Source organism: Crocodylus siamensis, chromosome 2 (assembly GCF_052110815.1).
Source record: "Crocodylus siamensis isolate JL-2025a chromosome 2, ASM5211081v1, whole genome shotgun sequence".
In the NCBI taxonomy this organism is placed as follows: domain Eukaryota; kingdom Metazoa; phylum Chordata; order Crocodylia; family Crocodylidae; genus Crocodylus; species Crocodylus siamensis.
In genome coordinates this window covers 225643511-225668300 of record NC_143396.1, presented here as the reverse complement: position 1 = coordinate 225668300, position 24790 = coordinate 225643511, and the positions used below count along the sequence as shown (strand labels likewise).

Here is a 24790-nt window from a genome sequence, read left to right as displayed (position 1 = left end):
GTGCTGTCATGCTTCTACCACACCAGATAAACTAAAAAGTAGCAGTCGGTTTGATAATGCATAGATAAAATGCCCACATCTGGTTAGTGAGTTTATTTTTTTATTTTCCTTCCAACTGTTCCCTCATGGTTTTGTTCAGGTGGTTCAGGCAGTGGGCTCCCTGTTACTGAGCCCGGATACCTTTCTGCCACCCTAACAGTCCCTAAAAAAGAATAATTCTTGTTTGTGTTGGGTTAGGCACCATTTGGACCTATACCTGGGACATGTGTCAGAGTTTACAATCCAGGAATTGAGGTGGGCAATTGGAGATGAAAAGGACTCAGCCAGAGAGTCACAGAAAGAGCACAAAGGGTCCACTGCCTCTCCCAACCTGCTGCACATGTTGCTGGCAGCTGCATGGAGAAGTTCCTCCTCTGTAGACTCCCTGAGATGGGAAGAGAAGCCAGATAGCCCTTGCCTGTCTGTCCTCCTTGTACATGATTCTGTGGGCAAGAAGAAAAAGGGTGCCATCACACCAGCCTTTCAGACCAGTGAGGTGCTTCTTCAGTAGTTGAGAGGTTTGAAATATTCCATTCCTCTTACCTTTGATTGCTGTAGGTAGGAACAACCCAGCATCACCGCTCTCTTCTAGGTCTCTGATTTCACTGCTGACACCCCATTGTGGCTTGGTTGAGATGGTGTCAGCCACAAACAGATGCACAAATGGGTGGATGGAGCCTCCTTTATCTGGAGAGAGGGGTACACAGTCTGCCCAATAAGGAGGGGTGGCAGGTTCCCTTCTTCAGCAAATCAGGCAGCTCTTTTTAGGTGACTCCCATAGTTACCACCCCAAGGGGAATCAAGTCCCTAGTCCAGTGCCAGGGTAATTGGGGGTCCTGGAAGTGCTAGGATTTCTACTCTTCTCCCTGCTATCAACCTGTGGAAAAGCCGAGGGAAATTGTTGTAACTCAGCAGGAATTTACTACACCTGGATTGCCAATCACTCATATGAGGGTCTGATACCCATTGTTTCCCTCTGGCCGCACAAAATAGTCAGAAGGAAGTAGAGCAAGAGGCTTACATGAGGTCCCAGTCATCCAGTCATGTGTGAGAGAAGAGGAAAGGCACTTTTAGTATCTGTCACAGGGGCAGTGATAAAGTAGAAGGACCAGGAGATGAACAGTGTAGAAAAGGCTGTGCAGAAAGGGTTGAGGATCAAGGAAAGAAGGAAAAATGTGGCCAAAATGAGTTAATGAAAGTTAAATTGAAGGAAGACCAAAGACTCCTGGTGACTAGGTGATAGGCCAGCATTACATTACATTTGCCTTCATAACTGGACCCCTGGGTTTAAACTTTAATTAGGCCTGTTTTACTTGACTCCTCCCAGGATTTTATGAACAATTTGTGTGCATTGCAGAATTTCCACACTGTAGAAAACCTTTACTGGGATGTACTAGCCAGAGCAACGTAGGACTAAAATGCATTTACAGGAGTTGTGCAGGGGCTTGGTGCTGGAACAACAAGGAGTGCTCAGACCAACAAGAATGGACAGGCACGGAAGGGAAGCTTGCTCAGTACTTGGTCTGCCTCAAAACAAGTTTGTAGCCCCTTGTGTCCATGTAGTATTTCATGTTTTGAGGAGTATCTGGCTATTGCCTAGGTATCGTGATTTTTCCCTTGTTGAAATTCGTGTTTTTTCTTCTCTCACACAACAGCTGTCTCTAGCCAGGTCTTACTATCTTATTATCAAACCACCAATTTCATGTAGCTGGTATCAACATGACATCATATTGCATGACACTGCTACATTCATAAAGCTTAATGCCAGGAACAGGGGCGATGCATAGGGGGTACAAATGCACCCCCTGAAAACATCAGTGCACCCCCTGCCAGAGCACAGTACCTGTTTGGCCAGTCGGCAGGGGGCAGACGGGAGCACCAGTGCCCCCACTGCAAGCACCAGCCAGGGAGCTGGGGCCGCCAGCAAAAGCCGCGGGACTTCCGGAAGCAACGCAGCCACTTTCATGGTGAGTGAGATCAGCCGTGGGGGACCCCCCCCAGTTGCTGACTGGTGTCGGGGGGGCATATGTCCCGCCTGACTCAAGGCACCAGACACCCATGGCCAGGAAGGACTATGAGCTAGCTGAGACACCATCTCAGCAACAGACATTTAACTGGGACAGTTTAGTCAGGGATAGTCCTGCCTTGAGCAGGGGACTGCACTAAATAACCTCATGGAGGTCCCTTTCAGCCCTATTTTCCTATGATCCTATGACTACTAGCTCATATGGTGTGCTTCTTGTGTAAGACAGGGTATTAGATTTCACCCAGTTATCTCTGTTTTGAACCCAATAACTTTTCCAAGTACTGAGCCCTTGCACAGACTATCTACTAATGCGAATAATGGTATCTCTTCACCTTTTCCTCTTCTGCCCACATGTTCCGTGGGGATTTGAAAATAATGCTCACAAATGGATGAGTGCCCTTTTGTCTTCTACTTCGCTGCTGGTTAACTGAAGGTGAGAGTGAGTTCCCCCCTTTCCTGGGACCAAAGCAGGTGAACAACTTTCGAGCTTCATCCTGCAGATCATTTGGTTTGAGTTCAATTTCAGTCTCACCTGTTTTATACCTTGAAGTCCCTTAGATTTGAATAGATGTACTTTTAATTTATATTGGCATACATGAAAGAAAAAAATGTCCATTTTGAACTAGTGTCAGAATGCAAGTAATGGCAAGGATAGGGTAGTCATACAGAGAGATCTAGATCAGAGAGTAAAACAGGCCTATTCAAAGAGTATGCATTTAATTTAGCCATGTGTATTTAGAACTAGTACTAAGTACAAGTCCTATTCTGCTGCAGTTTTTTACTTTGCAGCAGCATACATGTAGATGCTGGAGGAGCTGGATGGGCATGAGGGTGCTTCAGTGCAGGGATTGCTTGCCAACTAGCCCCACACTGGAGCACCCTCATGCTCTAGCCAGCCCTGCCGCAGCACATTGAGCCAGGGGAGAGCAGCCCCGGGCTGGCAGAATAACCCCTGGGGCCCCCTGCCAGCTGGGGCTTCTCCAACCCAGCTGAACCTGCTGTGGTCCTGGGCACACATTGAAATGGTGCACCCGGGAGCAATAAACTCCAGAGTTTATTTCTTCACATTAATTGCACATGTAGATACATAGCAATGCATGTGGCATAAAACCTAGATAGAGGTCTGTGAGAACACATACCCACATGTAAGAGTATTTTGGCATTCAGGTACAGACATGCTTACACAGATATGTACTCAAAGGATGCATGCCCATATACTTATAGTTACTATTAATGTCATAATCCATCAGTTCATTCTTGTTGTGATATAGCTGGGACTTTGCATAGCTCTGAAGGCCAATGAAATGCAGCTCCAGTCAGTCCTGGTAGGTACAGGGAAGGCTGCTTTGGAGGAACAGACTCTCCTGATATTTTCCTCTGGCACGTTTTGTACCTAGCACACAGGATGTGGTTCTCTTCAGTGTGTGCCCTTGTTTGTTTTTCCTCTCCATTTAGCTTTGTCATATACAGCCTGTCCCTGGAATGTTATTGGGATATCTGACACTTTTAGAGTGTCCTTCATAGTTCCTTTAAAGCATTGTTTCTGGCCCCTTTGGGAGCAGGAGCATGTTACTTGACTCAGCTGACCAGAAAGTAATTTTTTCAGGTAATCTCCTATCAGGCATCCTACTAAGACATCCAGTCCATCTCAGTTGTGCTTTGCTGTTATAGCTCTAATACTGATGATTTGAGCTTGCCCAAAGACTTCCTTGTTCAATGCATGGTCCTGCCAGTTCCTCTTAAGGATAAATAATAGGCAGCATGGGTGAAATGCATCCAGTCTTAATGGTGTTGTCATTTGATTGTCCATGTTTCAGGGCCAGAAAGCAGAGATACAGTAAGTGTCAACTGGCATGCAGGCAAGTCAATGTCTGTGCCTATCTGAATGCTCCAGTGCTAGATCTGGATGGCTTATTTTGAATCTGGATCTTGGTCTGAAGCCTTAGGCCAGTAAAATTCCAAAGGCAATTGCTGCTGGCTGTGTGGATTCAGCAATTTCCCATGGATACGTAATCAAAGAGGATGCTGCCAAGGACAAATAACTGCATACACCATACAAGACAGTACAGTCTATGTGGATCATTGATTCTTCTGCATATCTATTAATCAAAAACAATAACCACTAGCAAAGACTACTTCTCTGTACAGTACTGACTGGACCCAAGGTATATGGTGGAATTGTCTTAGTCCATTGATGTAGAGAGAAACCAACATGAGAAGATGCAGCTTTACAGGCTCATGCATAGAGTTTAGTATCTGTAAAACAATCATTGGAGCACCTGTATGCAGATTTACAAAATGTATACTAATGCTCTTCCCACATATGCCTTTCTGCACCAGTGCCAGAGGTCGAGCACACCTCCTGTTCAAGTATTGTGACTGTATCCATTACAGAAAAGCATCACTGTGAGATGGGTAGACACTGGTGCCTGTCAGCCTGCATTTTTCCATCCCTACCTAGCAGTAAATTAAGTAATGAACAGCCACTTACCAGTAGGTTCTGCAGTTCACTGTGCTATCACTATGAGCAGACAAGTGGTCCATCTGGACTGGTGTCTTGTTGCCAAAAATGACCAGTATGGGGACTAGTCGCAACTTATTTTTGACAGAAAATTAGCTGGTTATTTTATTTTGGTGGTTGTTGTTATCATCATCATTATGTAATTTTTTTCATTGGAAAAAAGCCTCAGCCCTGGAAACAGAACAGTTGTTTAAAATACATTTCAGGGGGCTTTCCCCCCCCCCTTTTTTTTTTAATGGAAACTATTAGTTCCATGGGAATCATTTTTTTCCTACTAGTTGTAGCCAGCACCCGATGTTTCAAAGGCATATGCATGTATCTGTGTCTCTGGGACAGCTATGGAATAACCTGCATATAGACAGATTTTTCTCCTACAGTGCTTATGCAGTGGAGTTCAGGTCCATAACTAGGCTACCAGGCACTAGAATAATACCAATGCAAATAATAAATAATAATCATATCTGCCAGCAATTAGAGGTTCCCTCATGTCCTGCAGCCTGAAGATCTGTGTCTCTTCTGTTTTTTTATTCTGTCTAATGTAACTGTGGATGTTCTCAATATCTATATAAACAGCCTTTATTGTGTGACAGCCTAATTCTGGGTGATCTGCAGATGTTGCTAGTGCACTGCTCACCCCCCATTCATTTAATAAATACATTAAGCAATGCCAGGCTTGTTTCTGCACCTATGGCACCCAATAGTTAACCTTTGCCTTGACAGAATTAACTAGTCTTTCCTAAGTCTTTGTTTTCTGTCCTTTCAACAGTATTTGATCCATGAGAAACTTCACGGGGAAGCTCATGACTGCTGAGTTTCTCAGATAGCTTCTTGCAAGGCACTTCTTCGAAGACTTTCTGAAAATCCAAATATATTATATCATGCAGTTCTTCTTAATCAGCTATTCTTTAGGTACACTGAAAAGGTTCAAGTTTATTAGAATAGATCTGACTTTGGTATCTTGCCAACACCATCTTAAACAAAGACTGATAGCAATTCAATAGGAACAGATTAGGTGCAAGAAGTACTGGTAAAGGCAACTCAGTATGGCAGCACTGACATGCATCTACCAAACTAAAAAAATATATCCTCAAAGAAGATATACATTTCTTGCTTAGTTAAAAATGAGTTGGCTTGCTGTGTTCTGCCACCTGTCCCCAGGATTTCCTGATCTTTTCTCCCTCTTGGTCTTTAGAAACTAAGTTATGGATTCTCTTGGCTTTGTCTCTTCCCCTTATTTGCAGTAACAGGAACCGAGTCTGTGTCTGCTGAGCACAGAAACCTCCCAGCAGATTGAGCTACCTTCCTGGCCATCCTTCTGCCAGCACCTTTTGAGTATCCCTCGGGTGAATCAAGTCTTTTCCTTTATTAAAAGATGACACCTTATGGGTTGGCTTACTCTCACAGTGGCTATAGTGTCACATTAGATCACAGTCCAGATCTAGGTTTTTGTTACTATTGGCCCTGCAGGCTCTCTCTGGATTCAGAGAATGTCTGTCTGTACTTTTTTCACACACTGGCATTTACAATTTGCGCACAGTCCAAAATTACAGGAGCAGACCCTGGTTACCTTTCCCTGAGAGCTAATCTTCACATTTTACTTACAGTGTGATTACATTTTACTTACTAGAGTATTGAGCAGAGCATAGTTGGAGCAGTGAGTTAATGCAAAAGATACTTTGGAAGTTTCTACTTGATAGGGAGTAATGATGAGAAATACCTTTGGAAAATTACATTTTATGATGGCAATTCCGAGTCCTGCTTGGGAGAATTTGCCCTGCTGCAAATCAGTGGAAAATCCAGGTTCAGAAATGGTGAGTGAAGGCTGCATTTAGAATGAAGTGCATGATAGAGCTCAGAAGTTTTCAAGGACAATTTTACTTCTTAAAAAAATTGGCACATACAAGGTTTGACTTCACAGCGTGAGGGAGCGGCGACGAGGGGCGGCCGTGAGCTCCCTAGCACCGCCTACCGTCACGTTAGGGTGACGTAGCACCCTCAGAACCTCGCCCGCCACGACTTTGATGTTAAGATATATGATGTGGAGGCTGCCAGTTTCCCTAATGGACGGTCTTGTTAGTCGTCCCTATTCCCAGACGGGTATTTGATAAGCGTCCTGCCTTAAGGGCAATGCGTGCCTCCAAGCCTCCCCCTTAGCACGCCCCAAGCCTCGCAGCTATTCCGGGGGACGCTTGTATGGTCCCTCGCCCCTCGGGTGCCCTTGTTCGCACTCTCGGGCACCGGGGCTCTTCGCCCACCTGGCGCCTCCTTGGGTCGGGCCCCAATCTCTGGCCCGTTCCCCACGCCCTGGGCCTATCACGCTGGCGCCCAGCCACTTGCTGGCGCCTCCTGTGTCGGCTCCACCAGCGCCGCTCACTACCGGCCCCCCCTGGGCCGGGTTCTAGCCGGCGCCTGGCTAATCGCCGGCTCGGTCTGAGTCTGGAGCACTCTCGCCGCCCTAGCCTCGGCGCCCTTGGGCCGGCACGCTCCCTCTCCCGGATCTTGGCTCTCTCGCCGCCCTAGCCTCGGCGCCCTTGGGCCGGCTCACTCCCTGCACCCAGATCTCGGGTCTCTTGCCACCCTAGTCTCGGCGCCCTTGGGCAAGCACTACCGCCGCCCTCGTCTCGGCGCCCTCGGGTGGCTAGCTAGGCTGCTCTCGCCGCGCTAGCCTTGGCTCAATCGCCGCCCTAGTCTCGGCGCCCTTGGGCCGGCACTACCGCCGCCCTAATCTCGGCGCCCTCGGGTGGCTGGCACTATCGCCGCCCTGGCCTAAGCTCTATCGCCGCCCTGGCCTCGGCGCCCTCGGGCCGGCTCACTATCGCCGCCCTAATCTCAGCGCCCTTGGGTGGCTAGCTAGGCCGCTCTCGCTGCGCTCTGTCTCTGCCCTGCTGTGAGGGCCTTGCCCTCTCGGGCTGACTCTGCGCCTCCTGCGCTCTGTCACTACTCCGCTCCAGGGTTAAACACCGCCTTTCTGGGCTGGGGTCTGTAACCCGCACACTGCGCCTCCCTGGCGCAATACCATGCCCAGCCGCACTGACACTAGTGCCCCCGGCACTGTGCCTCAACTGGGCCCTGGGAACCCCCAAGCTGTTGGGGAGCTCCCCTGAGGCCTCCTCGCTCCCCTACAGCCTCCCCGGTCCTCCGGATATAAACTATAACTAAACACTCAAGCCATCTGGCTATAACATAAATACAAAGGCTCCACACGCCTAACAACTCCAAGCCCCACCAGGGCTCTCAATCCTACCTCCAGTTAGGGCGAAGCTGTTCCCTGCATCATTGCAGCCGGGTAGCGCGATGAAGTAGTAGCCACTAACCCCGGCCGCTCAGCTCAGCCGCAGAGCTCCTGCTCCTGCGGCAGCCAGAAGGGAACTGTGTTTCAGGCTCTGGCCTGAGCTGGTTATAAAGGCCTGGCCCTGCCCCCTTCCGGTCATGTGACCACCTGGTTGCCCCTGGCAACCAGGCACCTGAGCTGCCTGGGTGATTGGCAGCTCTGCCAATCAGCCTCAGAATCACGGGGCACCTCTGTGACTCCGTGACACACAGGAAGTTGGAACTCAGAATCCCTTCCTCACAGACAGCATGTTTACAGAGGCTTTGGATGATTGTGCTCTACTCCCTCTAGCATGTAGCAGTCCAGAACAGATAAGTCTCAAACTGGATTCCATCTTGTGCATGGGCCTTTCTTATGGAAGACTCTGCTTCCTAAAGAGAGATTATGGTTGAAAGCTACAGTGAGGCTTATACCCAAGCTGTAAATAACTTTATGGTCTTAACTTGTAAGTGAAGCCAAGTTAGGTAATTCAGATCAAAATTGCAATAGAGACAAATTAACTTGGATTTTAACTTGGGTGAACTGCACAAGTTCAAGCTAAGGGAAACCTGAAGGTGAACTAGAACTGCCCTGTGTGCTATGCAAAACACAGAGCTCCTTATCCTCACTGCTCTTCCAAGTTGAATTAGTCAACTCGTGTATGAACAGACCTGTTTTCATTCATAGTATAGGCATTCCCCAAGAAGGTTTTGTTTTCTGACTGAACAATGGGAGTGATTTGCGCTAAGAATTTAGATTTCTTTTGCCTGGCAGGGTCCTCTGTGCTCCCGTCTCTTTTGGGACGGCGATTTCATCCTGCAGCACACAGGTAGAATTGGGACTGCTGTGGTGAGTCCCCTGAAGAAGTAAATGAGCCTAATTTTGCCCTTTACAAGTCTTAAGTTTTTCTGTTGATATTAGCAAGAACAGAATTAGGCCCATTTCAGTACCATGTCTGACTCGTTTAAGCGGTATGTTACTGCTTTAGGGAAAGAGCACATACTCCACTAAGTTGCACAGAGTCAAAACCTGTAGGTGCCTTCTCATGAAAAAGCTTTAGCCATGCAGAGAGCTTAGCTTCTTTCAGTTCCTTTGGTGTTCTGGAAGGGTTCCTTAAGTAGTACAGAGATGCCAGTCACTTATTTCTTGATTTGCACGGTCACTGGACTCCTTTGCAAGTACCATGTGATCCTAACAGTGCTGTTCTCACTTCTCAATGCTGCCAGTGACCATTTTGCTATGCAATCGCAAGTCTTGTCATGACTCGCTGCTGCTCCCTGTCTTGCACCAGTTTACTCTATGGACACCAGGCAACCATCCGCCCAGAAGTGCCATTTATTCTTACAAGAGACCTCACAAATGTTGTACAACTATTGACTGGAAAATACTTCTATCAATCTATAACGTGTCCAAAACAGGTCAAAAATTTGGAACTGAAATTTGCTGTGAAGAAAAGAAAGATGAAAGCTGCGTTGTAGGTTAGAAAATGGATGCAACTCATAACACCAAATAGTTACAGTATTATTTCTTGCACCTGTTTTCTGACCTTCTCTCACTCTGGGCCAAATCAACCTCTGGTGGGTGTGAGCTCCATTGACCTCAGTGGAGTTATACCAGGGAGGAATGTGGTTGCTACACCTTTGTTTTGTCACAGCAGACTCGGCCTATGTGCTTCATATGATACAGAAAACCTAAAACACAAATGAAATTTTAGAGACTGACCTGAGCTTTAAAATTAAGATTTCAGTTGCCAGACTTAAAAAAAAGGGCAAGCGTTTAGACTTGCAGGTTGGCTTGTTGTTAGAAGGACAGCCCACCAGGGAAAGCAGTACCAGTTCAGGAGGCACTGGGACCCAGAATTTTAATGGGGAACCAAGCCAATTATTACATCCCAGAAGCAAACTGAAGTGATGTCTATAAATGGGAAAGCCATACTGCACATAGATAAGCTTCTGCATCATGTTGCTTTTCTGTCTCAGCCATGCCACTATCCCCAGCTGAGCTAGAGCTGAATACTTCCTCTGCCGATTTCCATCTCACTAGCCATTACCTTGCTGCCTGGCACCAAGCCAAGCAACCATGCAGAGGGATCTACTTTGGAGTTGTCATGATGATTCCCTAGTTGCCCTTTTGGACTCTTCCGTTTCTCTGGACTTCTGATCCTTCTCGCTTCTGATGCAGCATTTGATATTTGTGAGTGATCACCTGCAGTGTTTCCTATTGCCAGGCTGATTCTCAGAAGTTAAGCAGCAGTATATGCAGAGGCCATCCTTAAAGGAGTTGAACCACGTGTGTTATATTCATCCCTGTAGGTCTCCACTGAAAAGCTGGCAGCTGAAATGTGATTGCATTTCATTATCTTCTATCTGTTTTCTCATTTTCTCATTTAGAATGGAATCCCCTTACCTGCCTTCTCCCTAGCAGCTTGGTAAAGAATATATTGAAAACATAGCTTCAGATCCCCTGAGAATTCAGCAGAAAGTAGTATTAATGGTACCTACCTACCCTGCCTGAAGTATCATGTGTTGATCTCATCTTGCATTTTTGTAAAGTGTGAGCATGGGATACATGTTTGCTATTGTGGTAGTGGATGCTGAGCTTATTTTAGTAGCTTCCTATTGCAATACAGTAGTCAGACCTCTGAGAGTACCAGTAAGAGGGGGTTCATATTTCAGGGCTGAGCTTCATTAGCTTTGCTGTAGCCAGATCAGTGGCTGGAAAAGCAAAAAGGGGCACTGCAGGTCAGGAGTAAGAAAGAGCCCAGGATTGCAACAGTGAAGAGGAACTTCAGATGAAGATTGCCATATACAGGTAGAGGCACATTGATAGGGGATGTTACAGGTCAGGTCTAAGGATACATTAGCATCTGTGTGCAAGATGGAAGCTCTAGCCTGTGAAATCGTTTTCTTGCTTGCATGCCCAATATTCACTCAGAAATATAAAGATAAACTCTTGGCTTTCCATTTTGTAGTGTTGATGTTTCATTCATAGCTTTGCAGGCATCGTCAAATATTCATGTATCCTAACGTAGGTGAAAGAGAGCAAAATACTTGTTTTGCAGGCACAAAAGCAAATGAAAAAAGGTAAACTCAAATCCCAGGGCCCTAGAATAATAGCTTTAAGAAACATATAAATTGGTATTTTTTACAATCACTGTAGCTTTGGGGTCCAGTAATCTTTCATTATTAGATTAATTTTGAACATTGAATCAACACATGCAATAATGTTTCTGCCTGCCTAAGGCAATTGAATTGAATTTGTCACTGTGTTCAGAGGTCCAGAACTGGAAGAGCATGGGTGCTACACCTTAACCTTGAGATACAGTGGGCCAGAGCTGGGAGGGGGGACCCCCCATTAGAAATGCAAGCAGTGCTGTAAGTTACAGTTAGAGGCTTGTTAATAGGGCTGCATTGTGATATTCTGGAAGGAAGAGATGTGTTTGAGGTAGAAATGAAGATACAGTGGAAGATTTCAGGGTCCCACAACTCTTCAGCTGTAAGATTTGTCACAGAATCTATCCCTTGCTGTAGAATTGGAACGCACAATCCAAGTTTTCAGTTTAAATAAATCTGAAATTAACAGAGCTATGTTCATTTATATGCCCTGTGCTTCAGGGCCTGTTTTACTAATTCTCATTGTTGCAGAGAAACTTTCCAAAACAAAACCAAAATATAAACTATACAGTCTTGCTCTCCTGAGTCTGCAGGCAGCACCTTGAAACAATAGCTTTAAGGGAATGTCTTAGTTTCCCCTATGAATCTCAATTGACTATTCACTCTGAAACAGAACAACAACAATGCAAACGTTATTACTGGAATGCAGCTACTATCTGTATCCCATAGTTTCAAGTTGCCTTTATGGGAGCCAAGGACACAGTCTCTTTCCTGGCTGAGTCCAAAATCTCTGGCACCCTCCAGAATGCAGGTGTAGATAGCTAATACAAATAAACATTTAGAAATAGTGTAAAATAAATTGAATGTAATAGTTAAGAAATAACACTGGTGCTGCTCAACGCTATTATTATTATTCATTTTCATATTTAATAGAAGGAAAATCTCCATCTCTGCTTTAGCTGCTGTGCAATTTCCAGTGCGTCTCATCAAAGTACTTCAAGTTGCTAGGAGATTGTGCCATAGAAGTTATGTCTAGTTTTCCACAAAGCACATGGAAGTTTTCTAGAGCTGTATATAGACCCCAGGATTAGAATGGAAAAGTGAATTCAATTTTAGGATTGAGTTGGAATGAGACAGCTGTAGGATAAAAACTTCAGACTTCCTATCAATACACAACCCGGCTTTAACCAGTGATATCAGTCACTTGCTTTTATGAGGACGTTCTCAGAAATATTTCCTGTTCAAGTAGTTACTTTGGCAGCCCCTCATAATCCTCCTTTTCTTCAGTATCTGTAAAAAAGACTCATAAAAATTCTCACCTATTTGGAATTCTTTCACTGTTAATCCCTGGCAAAATTATTGTGCTGCTAATATTCCACAGGCACTCCTTTGGAAATCAATGCACATACTTCATACCCCCCCATACCACAACATTCATGAGCATGGCAAATGCATTCTTATCTCCATGACATACTTGAAATATTCAGTAGGGAAGCAGGTGTATTCTGCCTGAATGTCCCTTATACTTTTAGCATAAGCAAACTTTAGAGTTATTAAGACAGCTACTAGATGTTAATAGAGGTCCAGTAAATTCTTACGCTTGTCACTCTTTTTGGACCCTCAGCCACCATGCACACAAATGCATATAGACAGAGAAGGACATTAAACTACTGCCAGCCTCTAGACTGACCCTAAGTTATATACAGTGTCACTGATGTTTTCACGGTAGTGTCAAATTGGTTGGCTAATATTTCCTGTTCTGATGTCTTACTGCAAGCTGAACTGAAAAATGTGACTGAGAGTATTGTCTTGTAGATATATGGACTGAGAACTGGCATTCAGTGTTACCTTTCCTAGCTTTGTCACTTCTGTGCTGTGTGAACCTTCAGCTAGGCAAACATCTTGGAACTCAGATTATTTAAATAAAGCACCTACATAAAAGTGCCTTGATTTTTTTCCAGAGGCAAGCAGAAATTAAAATACCACAATAGAGAAAAGTGTTTGGCACCTTTCAAGATCAGCCTACTTACTAGACAGCTAAGGCTGTTCCCATTGATCTGTCTTTGCTTCCATTTCGGCATCTGTAAAATGGGAATGCTAAGGTCACTCACTCATTGTTCAGTGTTTTAAGATTCTTGGACTAAAAGACCTGTGGCAGCGGTAGGAAATTATTTGGGCCCAAGGGCCACTTAGGGAGATCTGGTGAGCTGTTGTGGTCTGGGTCAGTACTTTCCTCCCACCCCTGCAACGGCTCGGGCTATACCCCACACCTGAGCCAGGCAGGGTCAATGGACCTGGTGCTGGCCAGACAAAATCTGTTGACAGGGCAAAATCTCCTAGCAACTTGAAGTACCAGGCGTGGGGCAGAGAGGAGCCGTTTCCCACCCCTCATCCCAATGCTCCTTCCTTGCCCAGGGTCCCCCCCCCTTACCTGAGCTTCCCGTACCGGGGCAGCCATGTGCTCCCAGCCCAGAAAGGGCGGCTGGGGTTTCTGGCTGGGGGCAGGGCCAAGCAGGCCGCTGTTATTGGTGCCCGCCAGGCTTCCCCTGGTCCTACTGAACAGGAACCAAGGGCAGAGAAATGTTAAATGTCTACATTTTTTTAGGGGCCCCGCAGGCCAGATAGAATTGCCTCACGGGCCAGATGTGGCCTGCGGGCTGTATTTTGCCCACCCCTGGATTAGACCAAGAAAGGGTCCTGTAGGATCTTTCTTTCTGACAACTACAAGGAGATAGGGTTAAAGGAGTGTCATGTAATCAGTGTCAATGACAGCAGGACAACTGTAAAGGACATTTTTTGAAGAAGAAATGTAGTTTGTTCTATGCAAGGTGCACACCTGCACTTAGGATGGGGCTACAACAGAGAGGTCACACTGCATTAAGCCAAGACGGTTGTCACTTTTTTCCCCTTCTCCAACACACTCATGTTACAGCATGTCCTAATCTTGCAGGACCAACTAACTGCATTACAACACATTGTCATGCTGCAGTTGCATTCTTATGTGGTGACACTCTGTGAGACATGTTGAAGCCATACTGTCATGCACACACGCAACTAGAAGCAAAAAGACTTATGAAGACTCAGTGTGATGGTGCACTGTGACATCTACATTCTGCTTGGGATTCTCAATCTCTGCAAGCTATACTTGTGTGATACAGGATAGATCTGTGGAAGTCAGGACTTTCTTGTGAGTTTGGGAGATAACGTGTGGCAGCCCTTGCCATGTTCTTCTCAGTGAGCCCCACTCCCCCACAGTCTGCACTCTCAACAGGCGCCCAAGAAAATCTCTCTCAGTGCATCCGCTGACCAAGGCCTTCATGTTTTTTCATGTCCTTTCTCCACATCTGCACACTGCACCTCAAATAGGGATGCCTCCAACTCGTTTTGGGTCACTTTGGCTCATCTCAGGTCCAGACGTCAGGTGTGACAATTCCCACACACTCTTCCTACCCTCTACCTACTACCTCCACCCTCCACAACCCAACCCCGTGCCTTTGCTTACGGGGAGGGGGAATACTTCCAAAAAACAAAGCCCTTGATGCACACCCATTTTTTCCAGCCTCATTCTCATCCTGCTGCTACTGGGCATGCTCACAGGCCTGCACCCAGCATGTGGCTACAACAAAGAGCTCACACTGCATTAAGCCAAGTCCATCGCTCATTTAAAACTGCCATCTGCAAATAGCCTTTACAGCTTTTCCCAATAAGATATTAACTCTCTTCCTGTTTTCTTCTTTCTTCTGTTTCTCTTTCCTTACAGCGCTGCTGCTTACCCAAGGTAAGATGGCTTTTATTCCTTTCCTTTGTCTACTATGGCTTTGGTTCCAATCTCTCCTTCAGACAACCTTTTTTGTGCTAATACTTGTGTTGCAGTTACTAGCCCTGCTGTGTTAAAAATGCCCCAAATGTTGACTCATGGGCCGGATCCAAATGTGCAGATACGTGTGGTTTGTGACACCGCAAGCCTGTTTGCAGTGCCACAAACTGCATGTGTTGCATGTTAAATGGTGTGCAGGGCTGCTAATTAGCAGCACAGGGGCAAAATTTGCTACCGGGATTTCCCAGTAGCAAAAAAAAAAAACCCTGGAAAAAAATGTGGCACAAAGCACACCAGAAGTGCTGTGTGCCAGGACAAACATAGAGTCAGGGGATCAGGCAGCTCAGGGCTACCTGCTCCCCTATCTCTGTGGGCTGCAGAACCCCCATGCTGAGAGCACCTGGCTGGGGCGCAGTATGCCTCAAGACAGAGGAGCAGGTAGCTGTGACTGCGAAGCCCCCACACTGAGGCACACAGAGACAGGGAAGCAGCCCAGGGCTGCCTGCTCTCTCATCTCAAGGCATACTGCGCCCCATCCATCTGCTCCACAGCTGGCTGGGGTACAGTGTAACTCAAGACAGGCGCTGCACAGCGAAGCTCTCTCACCGAGGCATGTGGAGACGGGAGCAGCCAGCCCGGGGCTGTCTGCTCCCCGATCTCAAGACACTCTGCAGTCCAGCCTGCCAGGGAGTGGATGGCTGGGATGCAGGGTGCCTCAGCATGGGGGCTTTGCAGCGCATGGAGATGGGGGAGCAGGCAGCTCTGGGCTACTTGCTCCCCCGTCTCCACGCGCCACTCCCCTGCTGGCTGGGGCACAGGGTGCCTTAGCATGGGGGCTGCCTGCTGGCTAGCCTTTCACTGAAGCACGCTTTACCCCAACCAGCCCCCTCTGCAGCACATGGAGCAGTGGGACGATGTTTCCCACTGCAAACCACACAAGCAGAGGTGTGCACTACAGCCCAAAGTAGCAGCATAAATTTATGCTGCTACTATTTGTACTGCTGCAAGCACATGCCCCTCCTTGTGTGGATAACAGCCATGAGGGTTTGGCTCAAATCCAAGATTTGTTGCCCCAAATCTAGGAACATGGCCTCAGTTGAACCTCCAGGTCTACTGTACAAGGAAGTATCGGATCTCCTCTCACGGTCACCTTGCCTGGCCGTTCCAGTTGCAAACCTTCCTTCCTGCAGCCACAGTGCTGAGGCCTAATGCAACCTGATGGATCCAAGTGTGGTATTACAGAATTCATGGTGCTGGGCAGTTCATCACCCCAGAGGAAGCCCCCTTAAGGTTGGGCATAAGACTAGCCCAGTGTCTCCTAGAACACAGATGATGTGCCAGGTTTGTAGAGGGTGAAATAATAGATTTCCCCAATGTGTAAGCAGGCCAAGCTCTCAAGGAGGCCATTATAAGGAATTCAGGGCCTTCTCCATGCCCTATTGCCACCCCTGCATGCCCCTTCCTGAGAGTCAGATGCTAGCAAGGCCACCAGGCACCAACAGTTGTCATGCTCAGGTACTAGACTTGAGTAGTCTTTGCGCCATCTCTGTGGTGTCACAGAAAACACCTTCAGTCTTGCCCAATATTAGGACAAAATTAAAGAGAAAAGATGAAAGTAAACTCTTCTTTACACAATGGTTGTAGCTGGTTGGTCACATTCCACCCAGTGTTGGCACTCTTTATTTTCTCTGCCTGTGGGCAGGACTTTACATTTATTAATACTGAATCTCCCTTTGTTGCCTGAAAAACCCATTACACAAGACTCTCTAGATTGTATTGCAGCATGATGAAGTCCTCCTGTAGTTCTTGTTATCCCTACACTTCCAGATTTGATTTTTGACTAAGAGAAACAGTTGACAACACTAAGCAGTAGGCAGGCAAGGTACAGAGCAGGACAGGGATTTGTTTTATTTATTCTTTACCTGAACATGGAAGGAGTCCTGAACTGGACTGTAGCTATTAGGAACTGTCACTGCTTGTAGACTGATAGATTTTTTAGTTCAGGGACAGAAGCAGTTGTGCGGCCCCTGGAAGGCCTCTACAAGGTTAAGGCAAGTCACTCATCTGGGTTTGTAATACCCATGCTATTAAGGCAGTCAAATCATGTTATAGCCAAGACATGTTTTGCAAATCTTTATAAGAAAACCTTCCATCTCGGCTTCTCTTAGGAAAAGCCCAAAACTGCTGTCCATAGAATTTACCCAGAATCCCAAATTTCATTGGGCTAATTAGCAGATTAATAATACCAGAAGAGCCCCAAATTTCAGCACAGGACACTTAAGCAAAATGGCTCTGACCCTCTTCAGCTTCAGTGGAACTGGAAATAAGTCAAGCACAGCACACTTTCTCAGACTAATTTTGTTGCTTTAATTCAGTAGCTGCGTAACTTGCTCAGAACCTCTGGAACCAAATAATTTGTTTTAAAATAATATAAGTCCCCCTCTCTGTTGTGATCCGATTTGATTGCTTTTGGTAGGTATTATTGGATAATTCAGTCAACAGCTATAGACATTTGGTGTTCAGTTAACAGAGGAAAGGCCAAATGTCAGACCACAAGGTAGAAGAAAGGTCCATGAGGCATAGTGCCACGTTCCCCTTTCCTTTACTGCATTGTTCTCCCTATAGGCCATAGTAAGCTTAACTTTGATTGACTTCAAAGAAGGGGGGGGGAGCTGCCATTTAGGAGGGTGTGTGAGTTGTTGTGATGTACATAGTGTTACAGCTGAATGATTCTGCAGTGATGCAGGTTAGATAAATTACTAATATTTTAATTTGGAATGAAACGGGGTTAAAGTTGCAAAGGTTTTGCTACACTGGTTTCACTAAGGAGCATGCAAGCCTAACACTTACATCATAACTGCTTATATTGGCTTCATTTTCTATTGATACAATTGTTACATCCTTCTGTTATCCTAGAATGTCATGGATTGGGTCTATTGTGTGCAGCCCCTGGGTTCTGTATGAGGTTGGGCTGACACAGCTTGTGCGTGTTTAAAACTACAAATCCTAGAACAGGAAATTCCCAGAACAGTTTTCAACATACACAGACCACCACGGTCCAGAAACACTGACTGGAGTACCACTCAGTACCAGTTGCAGCTCATAAGTAAAGAAAGAGACAGCATTTTCACTTAATCTGTGCCATTTTAAATTGAGAAAGTATGAACATTCCAGAAGCCTTGCACAAATTGTGCCATTGAAAATCTCACTGAAGTTTGCCTTTTCTCCCCCAGCCCCTCCTGCTGCATCTCTGAGTCTGAATGGTGCAATAGCTCCGACTTTATCCCACCTTCTGGAGCTGCCCCCAGCTCCATGCCTCTCTCATGTCTCCTGGCATGTCAGGGGACTGTTTCTGTTTATTTCACATCTTTCAGCTACCACTGCTTGCTCTTTTGAAACCCAACAGCTATTAACGCAGGCCTCCTGCTGCTCTCCGTCTCTTCTCTCCTTTCCTCTAGCACTGATGTTAGGTTTCTGCCTGTTGCCTGGCTCGAAGCTGGCTTGTGACTAGTGATGAGTAAGCCTCAAGTAGTTCAGATATTTATTTCTGTTTGCATTAGCATTTGAACCCTGCATATTAATTGGCAATTAAGATGGATCCAAACAATGATGTCACAGCCAAGCAGCAGATTATTTGAGGTGAAATTCAGAACATGCTGGCCCCTGCATGTTTGCGGCTTTGAACATATCTCTGAATTCACACACTGTGGGTGGCTGGATATTCCTATCTTCCTGTGAAGCAAGATTTCCAGTGCTGTCTGCTTCTGGCTTATTAGACTATCTCACAAGAACACCTTCTTCTATGCATTATTGTTTCTTCTGCTCCCAAACGAACCATGTGAAAATGACGATTTTTTTTTCTTGAAACAGTATCTTAAAGTAAATAGGTTTGGATGGTTTTAAAGCTCAGCATAAGTCATTTTTATCCAAACTGACTCAGCAATCCATACTTGTACTCAAGAACTGGTTTCAGATAGGTCTGTTAGCAGCTGGATTGAAGCATCCATTTCAGCTGCCCAGAATAAGTATATTAGAAGGACACTGTTAGTCTGGTCCAGAATGAGGGATTTTTATGATATTTAGGTTTTACTGGCCTGAGATCAACAGAGATTTAAAAAAAAAATTCTGTGCTTATCATATTTACTTGCGTATCACCTGTGCTTTTGCCCCCAGAATCAGCCTTCCACAAGTGGGGTATATATCTTAAACTGGGAAACTAATTTTTCTTCCCAGAATATAAACATAGATATGCTGTATAATGGCCACTGCTTCTTTTTCCTATTCTTCCCTCCAGTTGCTGCATGGAGGGAGGAACAGAGTCCAGCAGGAGCAGATCCCAGTGCAGTAACATGGTTGTTACCCCGCTTTGATTTGTGCTCCACCCAGAATGTAAAACCACCTGCCCAGAAGCAGCAGTAGCATTTCTATTCAGGTGGTGCTGATAGAGTCAACCAACTTCATGGCTTATTATAATTTATCTGATCCCTTCTGATTGCTCTTCACTCCACAGGTGTTAACAACCCTCCCTCCTTTTGAATGGCTTTGATGGTCCACTAATCAAGCTATCCTTTTTTCAGCAATCTTGCTGTTAGCTGTTGCTGGTCTCTCAGCTCCTGTTTCATAGCTCTGAAGACTTTTATAGCACTTTTCAAAATCCTAGATCCTCCCATGGGGGCCAGTCTTCAGCAGCAGCTACAGTTTCAGCTTTTGGCTGAGCAGCCAAGAGCTTCAGGCAGTTCAGCTGTTCAGACCGTAGTTTTTTGCCTGAGTAGGAAAGGGAAGGGTGAGTGAGCTCAAGATGAGGTCACCACTATGATCTCCCTGAGGTTACTAAGCAGGATAACAGGAGTAACAAAAGCAGAATCCAGATCTCTGGCTCACAGGTGTATTAATTCGTCACCTCAGTTATTCTCATTGGTGCTGCTCTTACTTAGTAATAGTATTGTAAGGTAAAGGTTCCACGCAATCTTTATACGAGGAAACCCTGATATTGTTTATGAATTTAGTAGTTGTTTTTTAAGGTACACCAACTGCTTTTCTGTCTGCAAAAACGGTCACTTTTACTTTGTCTGAGAGGAGGAATGGCAAGCCAGTTCAGGTTAGGAGAGGGAAAAAATCCTAGGACTCCTGACCCAAATCAAAATTGAAACCAAACCCTTCCTGGCATTCATAAAAGTATGACTAATTGCTTTGCTTTGGCTGCTTACATTTATGAAATTGCCTTGGCAGCTTCTGGTGCCAGCTAGGTTCATGGAGAGGCATGACAAAAAGCTCTTGTGGTGGTTGCAACTTGACCAGAAGTAGGATTTATTGAAAATGTTTACCAGAGCCCATTGCCACAAGGTTTCTGGACTCCAGAGGTTCAGAAAAGTGGCTGGAGAGACACATTTCTTGGGGAAGCATCCAGATGCCTAACTTCCGACCATTCACCCATATCAGTGAACACATCTCAAAGTACTTTCTGAATTAATTAATGTAGCCTTGTGTCTCCAACCCCACACATAGTATTTTATGGAGTGGGAGGCTGAGCTACAAGGAGAGTAACAGATTTGCCTAAGGTACGTAACGAGCCAGGAATACAAATACAGAAATGTGCTGATTCCTAGTCTCATGATTTAGCCACACATGATCCTTCCTCTCATGAAGCTGCAGGTTCTCCCAGCTAACATGAAACAAACTAGTGGACATAATGCTGGCTGCATAAAGCCTCAAGTCATTATTCATTACCTAAACAGATTTCTGCTGTCCTCTTAGGAGGAAGGAGCATAGACTGTTCTGTGCTCAGAGAATACATGTGTTCAGCCAGAGGACATACCAGTATGCTAACCTCAGAAACAAGTGTCTTTTAGCCAGCAGTCTTCTCCAGTTTTGACTGATGGATTGACAGCTCTCAAGGGAGGGGGCTCATTCATGCCCAGGGTTTACTGTATTTAACTGGGATTTCATTTTTATTCAGCGGCAACAGAAATCCCATTTTAATTATCAGTTCTGTGAAGTGACGGGAGAATGCCATCCCTTTCCTGCAGAGCTCCCCCAACCAATGCTCAGAAGCCCTGGGAAGGGCCAGCCCCCACCCCCCACCCCTTCTTTCCCCCCCACAATGCAGCAAGGTGGAACCAGAATTTGGTGAAGAAAAGCAAAGGTGAAGCATCTTCCCCATGCCAGACTGAACTTCCCAGAAGCAAATGCTCTTCTGTGTTTGCAGAATTGAGTTTGTTAGAAGGAGCATCACTGAGACATGAGAGGGAGGAGGCAGTTCTGTGTCTCCCATCAGCACCTCCATCAGTGTCACTTCATTCCTTGGTATTAGCTGATGTGCAGCCAAGTGGGACACGGTGTGTTTCACACCAGTAATAGGAACATGAAAACCTCAGAATGCTGCACTGAGATGACACCGTGCTCCAAAGTGCTTCTTCTCTACCATAGCACAACAGCTGGTCTGACCCCCTTCCCTTTGTCCTACCTGGCCAGCACTTCTTTTCTGTTCCACATGTCGTCGTCCCCATGCACTCAGCTCAGTGTCCACCCTTTTGCCACTTAACTGAGTTGAGAGCTGCGATCCTATCCACCACAATTTGGCTCCTAGTCCTGATTCCTTTCAAAGAGCATCTTTCAGCCACTACTGTTTGTTACCGGTGGTTTGAGGTCTCAGGGCACCCCATCTCTTTCCTATAGGAGAGACCAGGGACCAGTGACCTGGCAGTTGGGTCACACTGTGAAGGGGAGACGAGGCAGGCAAAGGCATCTCCACCTAGAATCTGTCTGGCGTCTGGGCTATACTACAAAGTTGTGCCAGCCTAGCTATTCTGGATGGGCACATGAAAAGATCACCCTCAATGCAGCTAACCTGCCAGTCTAGGCACAGCAATGCCAGAATAGCGCTTCTGCCACATTAACGTCTCTTACTTGAACTGGTGGCATAGTTAAGTTGACAGAAAAACTTTCTGCTTCCATATGCCACGTTTCCAATAGGGGGCTCTGCCTCAGAGCTATGCTGGGATGGCAATGGTGGCAGCAGCCCTGTAATCCAGATAAACCCTAAGACTCTCCTAATTTGCATTTGCATCACAAAGGATGAAAATCTGTCCTCCTCCTCCTCAGTTTCCTCCTCACATCTAAAATCCCAGTAAATTAGTCAAGGCCAAGGCAGTGCAGATCTGATCAGTATAAGGTAATTGTTTATGGGTGTAGCTCGGCATCGTTCAGGCTCCTTCTATGAAGAGATTCCCACATGAACATCTTGAAGAACGCTTTTTTTTTTGATGACTGCTCGTTTTCACAGATGTCACTACGCTTCTCAGTTCAGGGTTGGCACGTTAAGAAGTGCCAAAAAAGGATCTAGTTATAGTATTTCCCACACAAAATGCTGACATTTAAAAAAAGCTGAAATTTTACACTAATCATGCTAAATTTGACACTGATTTAGTGTCTTCCATATGGAGCTCCAAAAGCACTTTGCAAACATGAGTAGATTAAGCCTCATGATAGCCATGTGAACATAAGACTTATTTCCACTGTGTGGCTAGGGGAACCGAGATCAGGACATTACTTGTCTAGGGATGGATATAGCTCAAGTCAATGGAAGAGCTTGGGATAGGACACCTCAAAGGGCTGCTTTGTCTCCATCAGACTGTCCTTCCCTCTTTACCAGACAGAGCCTGGGCTTTTCAGACAAAATTTCCAGGCTGACTAGTTCTGAACAAGACTGCTGGGTATTTATCTGAAACCTGGCACCACATACCATAGCAAAGCTTTTGCTCCCTTTTGGGCACACTGAAACTGCACTATATGGGATCAGGAAGTGGTCTCTCAGGCAGCCTGCCTTTCTATCCATGTAAGCTGGAACCACTGCTATGGACTGAAGTAAGACTTGTCCCTGTCTTCCTTTCCTACCACCATCCTATCCTACTTGTTTATCTCATCCAGCTGGGACATGTTGCCTTTTAATTATTAAGTTCTTTGGTGCCATGACAGTTTTTTATGTGTGTACAGCACTTAGCACAAGCCCAGCTTAGCTGAACCCTTTATGCACCACCACCAACTGCATGTTAAGTAATAACAGTAGAACTCACTTGTGTTCACAATCTAAACAGTTAAGGGGAATCCTTTCCTTCTGCCTTGCACATCTCTTAGAGGCAGAGGAGGGAACCCATAAGGAATTGGCAAGCTCCTTTTCTTGCCTGGTGTCTCCAGACCTTATCAAGCCTAATTGGAGTTGACAGCTGGGAGTCCAGGGTGCACTCCACATTGAAAGCTGAGTATTGAAGCTGATACAAACAGAAATCACGGCTGGTTAATAATTAAGCTGCGGGTTGGCAGCATTCACCTTGACAGTCTTGACCTGCCAGATTAAAACTGTTTCGTGTTTGTTTTGTTTTTTTAAACACAGCCCTTGGTATTCTTTTGTTGAGGGAAGGGGAGAATTTTAATGCACTCAGGTGTATAGGGCTATGGCAAAGCAGGAGCATCTGATTAGGCTCCTTCTCCTGAACAGCCCCCATCACCTCTTAGCAAATAAGTCCTCAAACGTTATGGCTACATGTGCATGTGCATGCATGCAAGTGTATGCACACCCCCAACACCGCCAAGTGAATTTTAAATAAACCCAGGGGAAACCCAGGCTTAAACTGAACTTTGGTATTTTCTGAAAATACCTAGTGCTTAGGACAACAGTCTGGGAGCCAGACACTTGCATTGTGTCCCCCCATTTGCTGCTTATTTGTTCCTTTGGAAGAGCTGTGCTCTTCCTTGCTCTGTGCTTTGGTGTCCTCCTCTGTAATATAAAGATAATAATATTTCCCTATCTGCACATTAGGTGATTTTATCCAAACAGCAGTGGATGTGACATTTGGAAGGCAGGATTGGTCAGAAAAAGCCTTTGGAGTATGCATTATATATCTCAGGCAAGATTAACTTTCATCCATGGTCAGGGTCAACAAATATTGCTGGATCTCACCACGATAACTGATGCTGTCAGTCACCAAATATTGTCACCAAATACCACAATAATTGATGCTGTCCATCACCAAATGCTGTCAGTCACCTGGGTCCCCATCAGAGACTTGGCATGGATGAATAGGAATCACTGAAATGGCTCCAAAACTCCCTCTCAAACTCAATCCCAAAGAATCAAATAGGCAGCTACCCTCCCACTTGGGCTGTCACCTGCAGAGCCTCACAAGTTTCTTTCCTGTCATGCTAAGTATGTGAAGGCTCAAGTGCAAATAGTATGTAGGCCATGCCCCAGATCTATATTCCAGTAGCACCCAACAGTATCAATACCATCTGTCAGATACCAAGGGCATCAATACCAGGATGAAGAAAAGTTGGTTGAAATTGAACCCAAAGATGAAAGTTATGCTAATGAGCACAGGAAAGCACAAAGGACTTTTGAAGTCAGTATCAAGTAAAATTGGTCCTTTATGGCTTTCTCCCCAGATAGTTAAAAATGCTTCCTAAAATCCCTTCTTCTATCTCCAGGTTGCCCAGATTCTCTGCAACACAAACCACTAAAAGCACATTTTCCTGGTGCTCTAGCAGCACCTTGTCCCCCCCTTTACTAACTGATATATATTTGTTAGCTTGATCTAGTCTTTGTGAATCATTTAGTCATTTTTCTGGTGCTCTTATTTCCATAATTTTTCCACTAATTATTCTGTCACACATGCCTCTGCATATCAGAACATGCAACAGTGTCCTCCAAATATGTAGAAGACAGAATGTTGTCCTTTGATATTGCCCTGTCCCAACAGCATGTTTCTCGGGTGCTCTTCTCTCCTAGTAACCTCTTGCCTCCCATCTCTTGCTCTCCTGTCTTTGAGTGCCCTTACTGGCTTGTGCCTAGTTACTGCCTGATTTTCATCATTTTCTGCTGCCTCTGGTTCTGCACATTTTTTTTTCCACATCATTCAGAGCACGTTGATGCACATTATTGGTTCCAAAAGATGGATGCATTTGTCTTTGC

The 24790-nt window shown here is 45.6% G+C and overlaps 1 protein-coding gene across 5 annotated transcripts in view; it reads left to right on the top strand.

Annotated features, from left to right (window-relative positions):
* The window catches only part of SLC8A3 (solute carrier family 8 member A3), a 200101-nt gene that overhangs the window by 157839 nt on the left and 17472 nt on the right, over nt 1-24790 (top strand). For 3 of the 5 annotated variants that reach the window (XM_090033244.1, XM_090033245.1, XM_090033248.1), the window contains one exon: nt 14770-14787. The exons of the other annotated variants lie outside the window; for them this stretch is intronic. In XM_090033244.1, the coding sequence (XP_089889370.1) occupies nt 14770-14787 (18 nt within the window). The remainder of the gene's footprint in view (nt 1-14769; nt 14788-24790) is intronic. 5 annotated transcript variants of the gene reach the window in all.